At 37.7% G+C, this 13,954-nt stretch overlaps 1 protein-coding gene across 4 annotated transcripts in view; it reads left to right on the forward strand.

Annotated features, from left to right (window-relative positions):
• The window catches only part of EED (embryonic ectoderm development), a 29,186-nt gene extending 27,238 nt beyond the window's left edge, over positions 1-1,948 (forward strand). For all 4 annotated transcript variants that reach the window (XM_078058651.1, XM_078058652.1, XM_036082149.2 and 1 more), the window contains 3 exons: positions 110-268; positions 971-1,044; positions 1,616-1,948. In XM_078058651.1, coding sequence (XP_077914777.1) covers positions 110-268; positions 971-1,044; positions 1,616-1,742 — 360 coding nt within the window. In that variant the 3' untranslated portion in view covers positions 1,743-1,948. The remainder of the gene's footprint in view (positions 1-109; positions 269-970; positions 1,045-1,615) is intronic.
• Positions 1,949-13,954: the final 12,006 nt, after the last annotated feature.

Raw genomic sequence — 13,954 nt, forward strand, 5'->3', positions numbered from 1 at the left:
GTTTTAAGACTGTTGATTCTAAAAATAATAAAAAAGCGCTTTGTTTTTAATATTTAAAATTCAGTTCTATATGTAACATTTCTTTTTTTCTCATTTCTCTCTTTTAAAGTCTTGTGAAAATGCCATTGTGTGCTGGAAACCTGGCAAAATGGAAGATGATATAGATAAAATTAAACCCAGTGAGTCTAATGTGACTATTCTTGGGCGATTCGATTACAGCCAGTGTGACATTTGGTACATGAGGTTTTCTATGGATTTCTGGCAAAAGGTAGCAACATATTTTTACATTTTAAACTTAAGACCATTGTAATTTCACTTTTCTCTGTTGTGCATCCATGTTCAGTTTCCTCTAAGAATCTGCGTTGGTATTTTATATTGATTACTTTGGCCAGTGATGTTATTTATTCTACCTTTGTGGTTCTGCATACCATCTGCAATGCTTAGTATAAATGCAGTTGACAGGTGTCAATGGTGGCGGTGAGGTGCTTGCTTTCCATAACATCTGTTATTAAGGTAGCTTTTTTTGTAGAAAAGCTTGGAGAAAAATCAACATGGAAGATGGGGCAAACTACTAGTTATCTAAAATTTGAAAGAGATTGGTGTTAGGAATTTGTAGTAACAAATTACCTGGGTATTTATTTCTATCAGAAAACTGTGGAGGAGCTGTCTGTCTGTAGCTTTTGCTATAATTCTTTAAGGCAGAATAGAATAAAGAGTACATGCTAACAATGCAAATTGTAAAGTCCTTTGTAAGTTTGCAGAATGCCTTCTAATTTACTCAGGATACCTCTGAAGTATTAGTTGCTGTTACCCCATTAAAAATCAGAAATATAAGATGCAAAGAACCAATCATGAGCATAGCCAAAGGCTGGAGCTGAGGTTTTTCTGAAATACGAATATGTCTTAGGAATGCTTGAAGGCTCTGTACCTATTTTAATAATTCGGTGTTTTTAAAAATATGTTTATACAGATGCTTGCATTGGGCAATCAGGTTGGCAAACTTTATGTTTGGGATTTAGAAGTAGAAGATCCTCATAAAGCCAAGTAAGTATTTAGAAATATTTATTGATTAGGGATGCCTGGGTGGTTCAGTCAGTTAAGCGGCTGCCTTTGGCTCAGATCATGATCCCAGAGTCCTGGGATCAAGTCCTGCATCAGGCCCCCTGCTCTGTGGGGAGTCTTTGCTTCTCCTTCTACGTGCCCCCCTCCCCTGCTTGTGTGCCTTCTCTCTCGTAAAAATAAATAAAATCTTTTTAAAGAAATTTTTATTGATAATTTCTGCCTTTTTCTCAAATGTTATGCCAATAGATAGGAAGTAATTGATACTTGAACTACCATTCTTAAATCATTTTTAACATTTATATGACTCAGTTATTTTAAAATACTTTTTATTCTCATAATGACTGTTTATCGTGAGTACTTTGGTGACAAGTTGCTTCTTTTTTTAAAATATAAAATACACCCAAATTTTATGAAATTAGAAATTGAGCTCTCTTAGTGATGTTTTAAATGCTTTCCATATGACTTGGAACATCTTTTTGTTTTGTAATTCACTGGTTTAATTTGATACATTTTTTATGAATGGCATTTAACCTGTTGTCTTGTTTTTTCCTAGATGTACAACACTGACTCATCATAAATGTGGTGCTGCTATTCGACAAACCAGTTTTAGCAGGGATAGCAGTATTCTTATAGCTGTTTGTGATGATGCCAGTATTTGGCGCTGGGATCGACTTCGATAAAATACTTTTTCTTAATCAAAATTAGAGTGTGTTTTCTGTGTATAATAGAATTACTGTATCTTGCTAGTAAGGGCACATAGAGCATTTAGAGTTGTCTTTCAGCATTCAATCAGGCTGAGCTGAATGTAGTGTTTACATTGTTTACATTCTTTGTACTGTCTCCTGCTCAGACTCTACTGCTTTTAATAAAAATTTATTTTTGTAAAGCTGTGTGTTTATTTTCATTGTGATAAAAAGAAATGTTGAAAGTAATAAAAGTACGCCCTTTTTGTAATGATCATTTTTGTAGTTCTTTTAACTGAAGAAAGCTATATAATGCAGTGATTAAGTGTAAGCTCTAGAACTAAGCTGAATTTAAGTCTTGGCTCTGCAACTATGAGCTGAGCTAAATAACTGAACATCTACCTCAGTTTCTTCGTGTGTGAAACATGGATAAGAATACCTACCTCATAGGGTTATTAAGGATCAAATGATTAAACAAGTGAAGCAGCTGGAACAGTACTTGACATACACTAAACCCTAAATACATTGTTACTTTTTTTATTGGAAATTGTATTAACTATGTCTTTGTATTTCTTCTGTAATAACTTGATAGTAATTATATTTAAAATTCTATAGTTGGGACATACAATGATTTAAGCTTTCCACACAGTTGAAAAAAAATACTGCTATTTGGTTTGCAGCTAGACCATTAGCAATCTTTTTTTTTTTAAGATTTTATTTATTTATTTGAGAGAGAGCATGAGAGGGGGGAGGGTTAGAGGGAGAAGCAGACTCACTGCTGAGCAGGGAGCCCGATGTGGGACTCGATCCTGGGATTCCAGGATCATGACCTGAGCTGAAGGCAGTCGCTTAACCCACTGAGCCACCCAGGCACCCGACCATTAGAAATCTTAATGGAAATAATTACCATTAGAGCAAGTGAGAAGAGGACAGAGAAGCTTGAATGCAGGCAATTGAAAAATGAAAGAAATGGGGAGTATGTACAGTGTTATGTCTGCTTTTCTAGAAACGTATTGGTTAAAAGAAATAAGTAGATTGAGGTAATCAGACTTGAGAGTAGTTGGGTCTTTTTGTTCCAAACATAAGGTGCTTTGTATATATTTATGAACAAGAAACAGCAAGAAGGAGACCGATATAAAAGTCCAGAAAATTGGGGTACCTGGGTGGCTTGGATGGTTAAGCATCTGCCTTTGGTTCAGGTCATGATCCCAGGGTCCTGGGATCGAGTTCCACGTTGGGCTCCTGGCTCAGCGGGGAGTCTGCTTCTCCTCTCCCTCTGCTCATGCTCTCTCTGTCTTAAATGAATAAATAAAATCTTTATTAAAAAAAAAAAAGACCAGAAAATCCCCAAAGAGAACCAACATGACATGTGGAGGAGTTGACCTGAAGAAGAGGGAATAAGGAAAACATGAGTAAATCAGAAGGTAGGAAGTAAAATAAGGGGTGCCGGGTAAAATCTAAGACTGAATTTTATCAGATTTTGAGATTCATGAGCCTCGTGTTTATAAATCTTATGCATTTCCATGAACACACCAGTATTTAATACCTTTCTGGATGTGTTCATTGCTTCTGGTTTTTGCTATTATAAACAATATTTAGACTTCTAGCACAGGATACAAGTCTTTGTGTACCCCTCTGATTATTTCCACACTCATCTTTCAGAATTAGTCAATGAAATGGTATTTCTATTAAGGTTATACCAGATTCACTTGCTCCAACAGTGTATGTTGGTACCCATTTTACTTTTGTTACTAATTCCTGTGTATATCTGTAGATAAGCAGTTGGCAAACTTTTTTGGTAAACAGCTAGGTAGTAAATATTTTAGGCTTTGGAGGCCATACATTCTCTGTCACATTCACTCTACAACTATAGTGTGAAAGCAACTATAGACGATACGTAGATGAATGGGCCTGGCTGTGTTCAATAAAATTAACAAAAACGCACAGTGGGCCATATTTGGTTCATAAACCATAGTTTTGCCCACTCTTGCTATGGATACTAGATATTGAAACTAAACACTTAAGGAGGCCCCTAAGGTGGTTGAAAATTTAGGTCAGCCAAATAGCTCACAAAGATCACCAGATAGGCAATGACACATGCTATGACTGATAGGTGAAACGGTACATAATACACTTGGACCACCAAGGACTTCAGATACTGGAGTTATCAGAAAATGTAAAAGAGCCACATTTAAAATTGCTGCTTTTTACCTATATTCCACCATTTTCTGGCTTTCTTATTGAACATTTCAATGATCATCTAATATACTACATAATTTACTTTGGTTAGTTGTATTTCTCCTCCCACTGGGGTGTAGTCTTTTATAAGAGTGGATTGTGGTTTGTTTATTTTGCTGGTATAACCACTTGGAACAGTGCCTTGCACATAGGTACTCAATAAATACTTGAATGAATGAAAATAAAAGTTGCAGTCACAAAAATAAGCAATTAGAGAATACTAAGACTAACCAGGAGGATTTATAAAAGAAACAACTAGAACTTTCAGAAGTGAAAAATGATTGAAGTAAAAGTGAATGTAAGATTAGACATAATAGAGATAAGTGAACTGGAAGAGAGCCTAAGAAATTACTTGGAATGTGTTAAAGAGAAGGAAATTGAGAATATGAGGAGTTACAAACTATAAAGCATAAAATGAAAAGGTCCAGTGGTAATTGCTTAATCAAAAAAAAGGAAGGCAAGGCAATACTTGAAGAAGTAAATATACCATGATACCTGAGTGTCAAGTGGGCAGGAAGAGAGATGGTGGTTCTGGCATGTTCTTTACCATTATGTCTACCACTTCCATTGCAGTCCCAGCCACTAATGTGCCAGTCTGTTTAGTCACCCCCAGGCCAGAACTTTGCCCCAAACTATTAAGTCCTGAGAAAAATCCCCACCCCAGTTGATCTCAAGCTTCATAAGGGGCCTCAGCTGATGCCATATCCCTCTTGCAGCCTTTTGTGGTGACGTAAGGTGCTCACCAGCAAGTTCTTCCAAGCCCTTCTACAGAACAATTTGAATTATAATAGACTTGGAAGGCCTTGGGTAGGAACCAAAGACTGGCATCCCTATGGGTCTACCCAGAGCCTGGTGCTTGATCTAAACTCTCCTGTCATTCACTACAAGTATTCATTCCAGTGCTATGATGAGCCACAAATTCTCTATGTAACTCCACATCATGGAACCTATTTTCTTTCTGGATTAGAAAGTGCACTTTGAATAGTGAGGACACTTTAGAAAGTGCATACTTAACTCACCTGGATCTCCAACCAAAAAGTGGGAAATAAATGTATGTGTTAACATGGAGGTATTAAGCACTGTAACATTGTCCATGTAGGTCAAGATAATGCTCATTGCCTCCAAGAGAGCCAAAGTCATGATAGGCTCCAGAGCTTGGGTGAGTGTCACAGAATTCTTGTCTATGGATTTCAGAATGAAGTCTTCCTGGAGCCCCCTGTACTTCGATGGACCCCACACTCAGCTCTTTGGGAAAGAAATGTAGAATAATTCCAGAGGAACAGGGTGCTAGTGGTCATTTGCAGGACCCATTGAAAAATGAAATTGCAAGTCTCTTGTTTATTTTTTATTTATTTTATTATTATTAACATATAATGTATTATTTGTTTCAGGGGTACAGGTCTGTGATTCATCAGTCTTAAATACAATACACAACGCTCACCACAACACATACCCTCCCCACAGTCCATCACCCAGTTACCCCACGCCCCTACCCACCTCCGCTCCAGCAACCCTGTTTGTCTCCTGAGATTAAGATTCTCTTATGGTTTGTCTCCCTCTCTGGTTTCTTCTTGTTTCATTTTTTTCCCTCTCTTCCCCTGTGATCCTCTGCCTTGTTTCTCAAATTCCACGTATCAGTGAGATCCTATGATAATTATCTTGCTCTGATTGACTTATTTCACTTAGCATAATAACCTCTAGTTCCATCCACGTTGTTGCAAATGGTAAGATTTCATTTTTTTTACGGCTGCATAATATTATTCCATTGTATATATATACCACCTCTTCTTTATCCATTCATCTGTCAATGGACATCTGGGCTCTTTTCATAGTTTGGCTATTGTGGACATTGCTGCTGTGAACATTGGGGTGCAGATGCCCCTTCAGATCACTACATTTGAATCTTTGGGGTAAATACCTAGTAGTGCAATTGCTGGGTTGTAGGGTAGCTCTATTCTTAACTTTTTGAGGAACCTCCATACTGTTTTCCAGAGTGGCTGCACCAGCTTGCATTCCCACCAACAGTGTAGGAGGGTTCCCCTTTCTCTGCATCCTTGCCAACATCTGTTGTTTCCTGACTTGTTAATTTTCACCATTCTGACTGGTGTGAGGTGGTATCTCATTGTGGGTTTGATTTGGATTTCCCTGATGCCAAGTGATGTTGAGCACTTTTTCATGTGTCTGCCATTTGGATGTCTTCTTTGCAGGAATGTCCGTTCATGTCTTCTGCCCATTTCTTGATTGGATTCTTTGTTGTTTGGGTGTTGAGTTTGATAAGTTCTTTATAGATTTTGGATACTAGCCCTTTATCTGATATGTCATTTGCAAATATCTTCTCCCATTCTGTTGGTTTTGTTGACTGTTCCCTTTGCTGTGCAAAAGCTTTTTATCTTGAAGTCCCAATAGTTCATTTTTGCCCTTGCTTCCCTTGCCTTTGGCGATGTGTCCTGGAAGAAGAAGTTGCTGCCTGTGTTCTCCTCAAAGATTTTGATGGATTCCTTTCTCACATTTAGGTCTTTCATCCATTTTGAGTCTATTTTTGTGTGTGGTGTAAGGAAATGGTACAGTTTCATTCTTCTGCATGTGCCTGTCCAATTTTCCCAACACCATTTGTTGAAGAGACTGTCTTTCCATTGTATATTTTTTCCTACTTTGTCGAAGATTAGTTGACCATAGAGTTGAGAATCCATTTCTGAGTTCTCTATTCTGTTCCATTGATTTATGTGCCTGTTTTTGTGCCAGTACCATAGTGTCTTGATGATTACAGCTTTGTAATCACCAACTTTGCTTTTCTTTTTCAACATTCCTCTGGCTATTCAAGGTCTTTTCTGCTTCCATAAAAATTTTAGGATTATTTGTTCCATTTCTGTGAAAAAAGTGGATGGTATTTTGATGGGGATTGCATTGAATGTGTAGTTTGCTCTAGGTAGCATTGACATCTTCACAGTATTTGTTCTTCCAATCCATGAGCATGGAACGTTTCTCCATTTCTTTGTGTCTTCCTCAATTTCTTTCATGAGTATTTTATAGTTTTCTGAGTACAGGTTCTTTGCCTCTTTGGTTAGATTTATTCCTAGGTATCTTATGGTTTTGGGTGCAATTGTAAATGGGATCGACTCCTTAATTTCTCTTTCTTCTGTCTCGTTGCTGGTTTCTGTGCATTGATTTTATATCCTGCCACTTTACTGAATTCCTGTATGAGTTCAAGCAGTTTTGGGGTGGAGTCTTTTGGGTTTGTCACATAAAGTATCATATCACCTGCAAAGAGTCAGAGTTTGACTACTTCTTTGCCGATTTGGATGCCTTTTATTTCTTTTTGTTGTCTGATTGCTGTGGCTAGGACTTCTAATACTATGTTGAATAGCAGTGGTGAGAGTGGACATCACTGCCGTGTTCCTGACCTTAGGGGGAAAGCTCTCAGTTTTTCCCCATTGAGAATGATATTTGCTGTGGGTTTTTCGTAGATGCAAGCCTCTTGTTTAGAAAGCAGGAGAAAGGTGCCCTTAAAGGTACTGAAAAATACAAAAGCTTTTTTCTTTTTGTGATTTCTCAACTTATAATATTTTTATATTTGCTTTTAATGCTATTCTAACTAAAAACGCCATCTTAAGATTGCATATTAGCATGAATTTTACCATTCATCTTCATATTGTATGATGACAGTTTCCAATGCAAACATAAAAGCATTTAACTCCTATTGAAATTTTGCAACTGGTATTTTGTAACTCGTACTTTCATGTGTATTTAGTTCTTGCCAGTACAGTGAAAATGCAGGACAAAACTTTTATTTCACTTCTTGATATCACACATTCTACCAACATTCTCTGCATTTGACCTACTAATTTTAGGATAAAGGTAAACAACCATCCATTGCCTTATCTTTCCCTTTTCTTCTGTGTCATCGTCTGTATAAATGGTTGACTAACACAAGGAAGTAAAGAAGTAACATAATCAAGAATAGCGTTCCTTAGTTGTTTGAGTTTCTTAAAATGCTTTTTCTTTGTTTAAACCAAGTTCTGGTTCAAACTGAAAGCACAGCCTCTTGGGGGGTTGTCAGACCCCTGCCCACTCAATTATAGATGAAACACACTGGCACTCATTTTGAATCTTATAATGGAATTCTTTGCTCATGGAGAATCGAAAATGCTACATATGAATAGAGAGGCAAGGAACAGTAGACAGATACGCATACTGCACAAGTCCCCTCTTCACATACATGCTGCCTTGTCCCACTGGACTTACAAAATGCAAGTTCAAAAAAAAATTACCAAGAATGTCAAGATGGGAGTAGAGGAGGCTTTGAACTAAGCATGGGTTCTTTCTGAGCCCAGGCCCCGTACTACTTACTGCATTGGTCACACACCTGTGAAGCTGATCCTGCCTGGGGCTGACCTGAGGTCCTGTGCCTCCCTTTTCTTAGAAGCTCCTTCTGGCACTGACAACTCTGTTGATAGGTTCTCATTTCTTTTCTAAACTATTTAGTCTTGTTATCAGTCTCTTTCTGGCTCTATCTTGGTCTTCTTTGGTCCTTTTAAATAAAATGAATAGAATGATTCTCCACCTTCTCCCCTTCTCCCCACATTTGCCCCCAAAAGAAAAATAACAATTTCAGCAATAGGAAATAAGGCAGAGGCTGGGAGCCATATTGTGTTCTGTGAGCAGGAACCTGAGTCTGAAGAAATCTATGAAGCAGAGTAGATGGTTTCTGTTGTAGAGATGACAAGTACAATGAAGTCTTGGGAAAACAAAATTGGCTAAGAAAAGACTGGGATGTGACTTTAGGTGTAATATCCTACAGAATATTGGAAAGGGGCTGGATAGAAATTAAATGATTTTAAAGTTTTGTTTTTGTTTTTTTTTTTTTTTTTAAGAAATGCCTGAGAAGGGCAGAGGTCTAAAGAACTGATGGTCAGATTGTCCAGAAGTGCTTTAAGAATTAAAACTCTCACTTGAGGTAAAGGAGATAGTCATTCTGCTTAATTGCATCATGTAGGACAGTAGTTTAAAAAAAAATTTTTTTAATGCCACCCATGGTAAGAAATAGACTATAATATCCCAATCACACAAACATATATATATATATATAACCAAAACAAGAAGTTCCATGAAACAATATATTTACCATGTATAAAGTATTCCGACATTTTCTATTTCTTTTCTTTTCTTTCTTTTTTTTTTTGGAATGCAGTTGTGACTCACTAAGTTGATTGCACAACCTAATAATCATCTCAACCTACAGTCTGAAACACACTGATCTAGGGGAAATTAGTCTAGAGGGTTTTTACCAAGGAGATTGAGAGCAAGACCCACATTAGGGGTTCCTGGCTGGCTCAGTCGGTAAAGCATGAACTCTTGATCTCAGGATCATGAGTTCAAGCCCCATGTTGGATGTAGAGCTTACTTTAAAAAAAAGGGGGGGGGGCACCTGAGTGGCTCAGTTGTTAGGTGTCCAGGGTCCTGGGATCTAGCCCCACACGGGGCTCTCTGCTCAGCGGGAAGCCTGCTTCTCCCTCTCCCTCTCCCCCTGCTTGTGTTCCCTCTCTCGCTGTCTCTCTCTGTCAAAATAAATAAATAAAATCTTTAAAAAAAAAGTGCTAGGTGGTCTCTTTAACCATAAAATATAGCTCTAACACTATAAAATTTGTAACTTCCCCTACTTTCATTTATTACCTGGGGGTTTCCCCTGTTAGGTAGAAAATGACTATCATTTTGGTATTGAACTGATGGATTTCTAAAAAGATTCTTGGTATTTTGTGGTTCTTTTCTGATACAGAACAAAACTTTAGATGAATGAAAGCAGACTCATTTCACTTTCCCTGCTTCAGTTACCCCAGGCTCATGTGAAATTTAACAAGTTGGGTGATTTCTGTTATATTGTGTGCAACAAGTTGAGGGAGTGTGTATGTGTTTAATTCCAAAACCATTACATTGTAGGTTGTCAGAAAGTCATTGATTTTGAGTATTGGCCATTATTTGGTTTTTTTATTTGAGGCAAAATTTAAAACTGCTAAAAATTTTAAAATTTAAACTGCTAAAATTTTGTATAAAATTTTTTTGCCGGGTTGTTTTTGAAGTTCCAGGATGGTTGGTTGCTACAACTTCAGGTGTCACTTTCAGTTATGTCTATGTGCAGAAGGAAATCATCTCTTCATGTGATTTTCTTAAGACCGAGAAACCTATCCCAGCACCCCAGCAGATTTCCTTTCAGGTTTCACTGACCAGAATTGTGTTATGGGATTGATCCTAAACCAGTCACTGCAAAGAGACAGGAAAATTGTTAGTTAGATTAAGTAGGGCCTTCCTCTGGGGCTCTGAGCCTCCTGGAGGAGGGATGCATTCCTGAACAAAAATGGGGTTCTGTTAACAAAGAAGAAGGGGGGAATGGATGTTAAATAGAAAACTACCAGTAATTGTTACAGGGAAGGAAAATTAATGAATAAAATGCAATCACAAATTGTGGAGGAACTACATAGAAGTTAGCTTTTGCTGCATAACAAAACATTTCAAATTTTATTTAACTCATGATTCTATTTTGGCTGAGCTTGGCTGAGAGGTTCTTCTGGTCTTGACTGGATTCACTCATGTCTGGTCAGCTGCAAATCAGCTTGGTAGCTCTGTTCCTAAGGTTTGACTGGTTGTTGGCTGAGGCACAGGGGCCAGGTGTCTTTCATTATCCAGCAAGCAATCCTTGGCTTGTTCCTGTGGTAGACTGGCAAAGTTCCAAGAACTAGAACAGATGCTTGCAAATATTTTTGAGGCCTAGGCTTGGAACTGGCACATCACTTCTGCATTCTTTCCATCAAATCAGGTAAGAAGGCCTGGAGGGTGAAGAAATAGATTCCATCTCTTGATGTGAGAAGCTGCAAAGTCGCACTGCAAAGTCATGGGCACAGGGAGAAGAAGAATTTGTGCTATTTTTGCAATCTGCTATAGGTGATAAGATAGGCAACGGGAAAGCCACTCAGATCTCCCTTCAAGAAAGAACTATCGGGCGCCTAGGTGGCTCAGTTGGTTAGGCGACTGCCTTCGGCTCAGGTCATGATCCTGGAGTCCCTGGATCGAGTCCCGCATCGGGCTCCCTGCTCAGCAGGGAGCCTGCTTCTCCCTCTGACCCTCCCCCCTCTCATGTGCTCTCTCTCTCTCATTCTCTCTGTCTCAAATAAATAAATAAAAATCTTTAAAAAAAAAAAAAAGAAAGAACTATCACTTGGAAAGTTTGAAATCACCAATATGTCTCTTTCTGAGCTGACATTCTTATACCAGTGTGATTGTTACTGATGATTTCCTGATTGTGTTTGTTTTAGGCATCAAAGGTTCGGAGGCTGTGATGCTGGTGTTTTAAAACAATAATGTTAAAGAGACATAAAATCATGGCATATTCAATGCAAGGAATTTTAGAGATTAGTCCAAGTCCTTCATTTTTTTCACTTTTATAAAATTAGATTTTTTATTAAAATAATAGAGGCACATAGTTTAAAAAGTGAAACAGGGTAAAAAGGCTTTAAAAGCAAAAAAACAAAAAACAAAAAACACAGTAGTTTTCTGCTCAATGTTCTACTCCACAGACGCAAGCACTATGTTTTTAGTTGTTTCTTCTTGTGTTTACCTTATCATTCTAATATGCAATTGCTGTTCTCTTTTGATTCGTTCATTCATTTTAATATATATTGAATATGAGGAAGATTTTAGCTGTCCATACCTCTTCTTCCTCTTCTCTCATATTCTTAGTGTAGTTAAATAACAATTTTTATTTAATCCACATTTGGAGTTTTTATTAAGATAGTATAGTAGGCTGAATAATGCCCTCCTGAAATAGTCAGGTCCTCATCCCTGGGACCTGTGAATGTTACTTTATATGGAAAAAGAGGCTTTACAGGTATGATTGTTGAGGCTATTGAGATGGGGAGATTTTTCTGGATTATCCTGGTGGATCTTAAATGCAATCACAAATACCCATATAAGAGGAAGGCAGAGTGATATTTGACAGAGAAGAAGGCAATGTGAGGACTGGAGCAGGATGCTATGTTGTTGACTTTGAAGGTGGAAGAAGGGGGCTCTAAGCTAAGGAATGGAGCTCTAATATCTGAAAAAGACAAGGAAATGGAATTTATTCTAGAGCCTCTGGAAAAACTGTGGCCCTGTTGACATTTTGTTTGTGGCCAGTTGAAACTGATGTCTGACTTCTGATCTCTAGAACAGTAAAAGAATGTGTGTTCTTTTAAGCCACTAAATTTGTGGCAATTTCTTACAGCAGCCATAGGGAACGATACATTCATGTATATATTGTTTTGTGCTATGTCACTTTATTGTACAATTTTCTTTCTTTCTTTTTTTTTTTTTTAAGATTTTATTTATTTGCGAGAGAGACAATGAGAGACAGAGAGCATGAGAGGGAGGAGGGTCAGAGGGAGAAGCAGACTCCCTGCTGAGCAGGGAGCCTGATGTGGGACTCGATCCCGGGACTCCAGGATCATGACCTGAGCCGAAGGCAGTCGCTTAACCAACTGAGCCACCCAGGCGCCCTGTACAATTTTATTTCTATTGGCCTAAATAATGGCCTCTTTTTCCATTTTAGTTTGACTATCTGACTGAGGCTAAGTCTTCATCCATCCACCACACCAGCTCCGTAAAACACCTCTCTGTATAATGTTTCATGTCAAAAGCATCAAATAGTAATCTATTCCATTTTTCCCCCTGAAAAAACAAATCCCTCTACAGGCTTACTGGATTATAGCTCTCTGCATATGTCCTGGGACTTCTTTTTGCCATCACCTTTGAAATTCTCTTTATCACTCCCCTTAGTTGACTATCCTGTACTCTGAATCTCATTTCATGTCTTCTTCTTTATTGTCTTTTTTTTTAAATTAAGTAGGCTCTATGCCCAGCATGGAGCCCAACATGGGGCTTGAACTCATGACCCTGAGATCAAGACCTGAGCTGAGATCAAGAGTCAGATGTCTAACCAACTGAGCCACCAGGTGCCCCTCTTTATTGGTTTTTACTGGGAGGAGCACATCCAGTAATTTCCTGAGAATAAGGAGGCATTTTTTTTTTTTTTGAAACTTTGCAGGTCTGAAAATATCTATTCTATCCTTTACTTCAGTGGAATTTTGACTGGATATTGAATTTGAGACAGGACATAATTTATGCTCAGAAAATTTTGAAGGCATTTTTCCTTTGTCTTCTGGCTTTCACTGTTGCTGTACCGAGGTCAATTCACTTTGGTTCCCAGTCATTGTATGTAACTTTCTCTTTTAGCTTTATGGAATCTATTTAGTTTCAGTATTCTGAAAATTGATAAGGATGAGCCTTGGTGGGTCTTGATTTGTATTGCTGGGCATTCAATGAGCCTCTTCTTTCTGGAGACCCATGTCCTTCAGTTCAGGAATTTTTTTTTTAAGTTTCTTTTTTTATTTATGTTTTTAGTAATTGTGATACCCAAGGTGGGGCTCGAACTCAGGATCCTGAGATCAAGAGTTGCATGTTCTTTCAACTGAGCCAGCCAGGCGCCCCAGGAAATTTTTAAAAATAGTATTTCTTTGACAATTTATTGTCCAGTGTTTTCTTTATTCTCCCAGGAATTCCCATATTGAACTTCCTGTATTGATCTTCTAATTGTATTCTCTCCTGATTTCCATTTCTTTCTTTTTGCTTTCTTCTCTGAGATAGTTCCTTGACATTATCTTACAACAAAACTAAAAACTGTCTCTTCAGTTCGCATATTTTTAAATTTCATGGGTTCTTTCTTGTTCTTTGATTTTCTACTTTTATAGTATTCTATTTTTATTTTAATGGTACAATCTCTCTATTTCTCTCTCTCTCTCTCTGTCTTTGGATAACACCATAGGGTTTTATTAATTTTTTTCTGCATCTTGTATTGTTTTTGTATTTACTGAATTCCTCCCCCCTTCTTTACTTTGGTCACTCTCTTTTTTTTTTTAATTTAAATTAAATTAATTAACATATAATGT

This window comes from Halichoerus grypus, chromosome 11 (genome assembly GCF_964656455.1).
Source record: "Halichoerus grypus chromosome 11, mHalGry1.hap1.1, whole genome shotgun sequence".
In the NCBI taxonomy this organism is placed as follows: Eukaryota; Metazoa; Chordata; class Mammalia; order Carnivora; family Phocidae; genus Halichoerus; species Halichoerus grypus.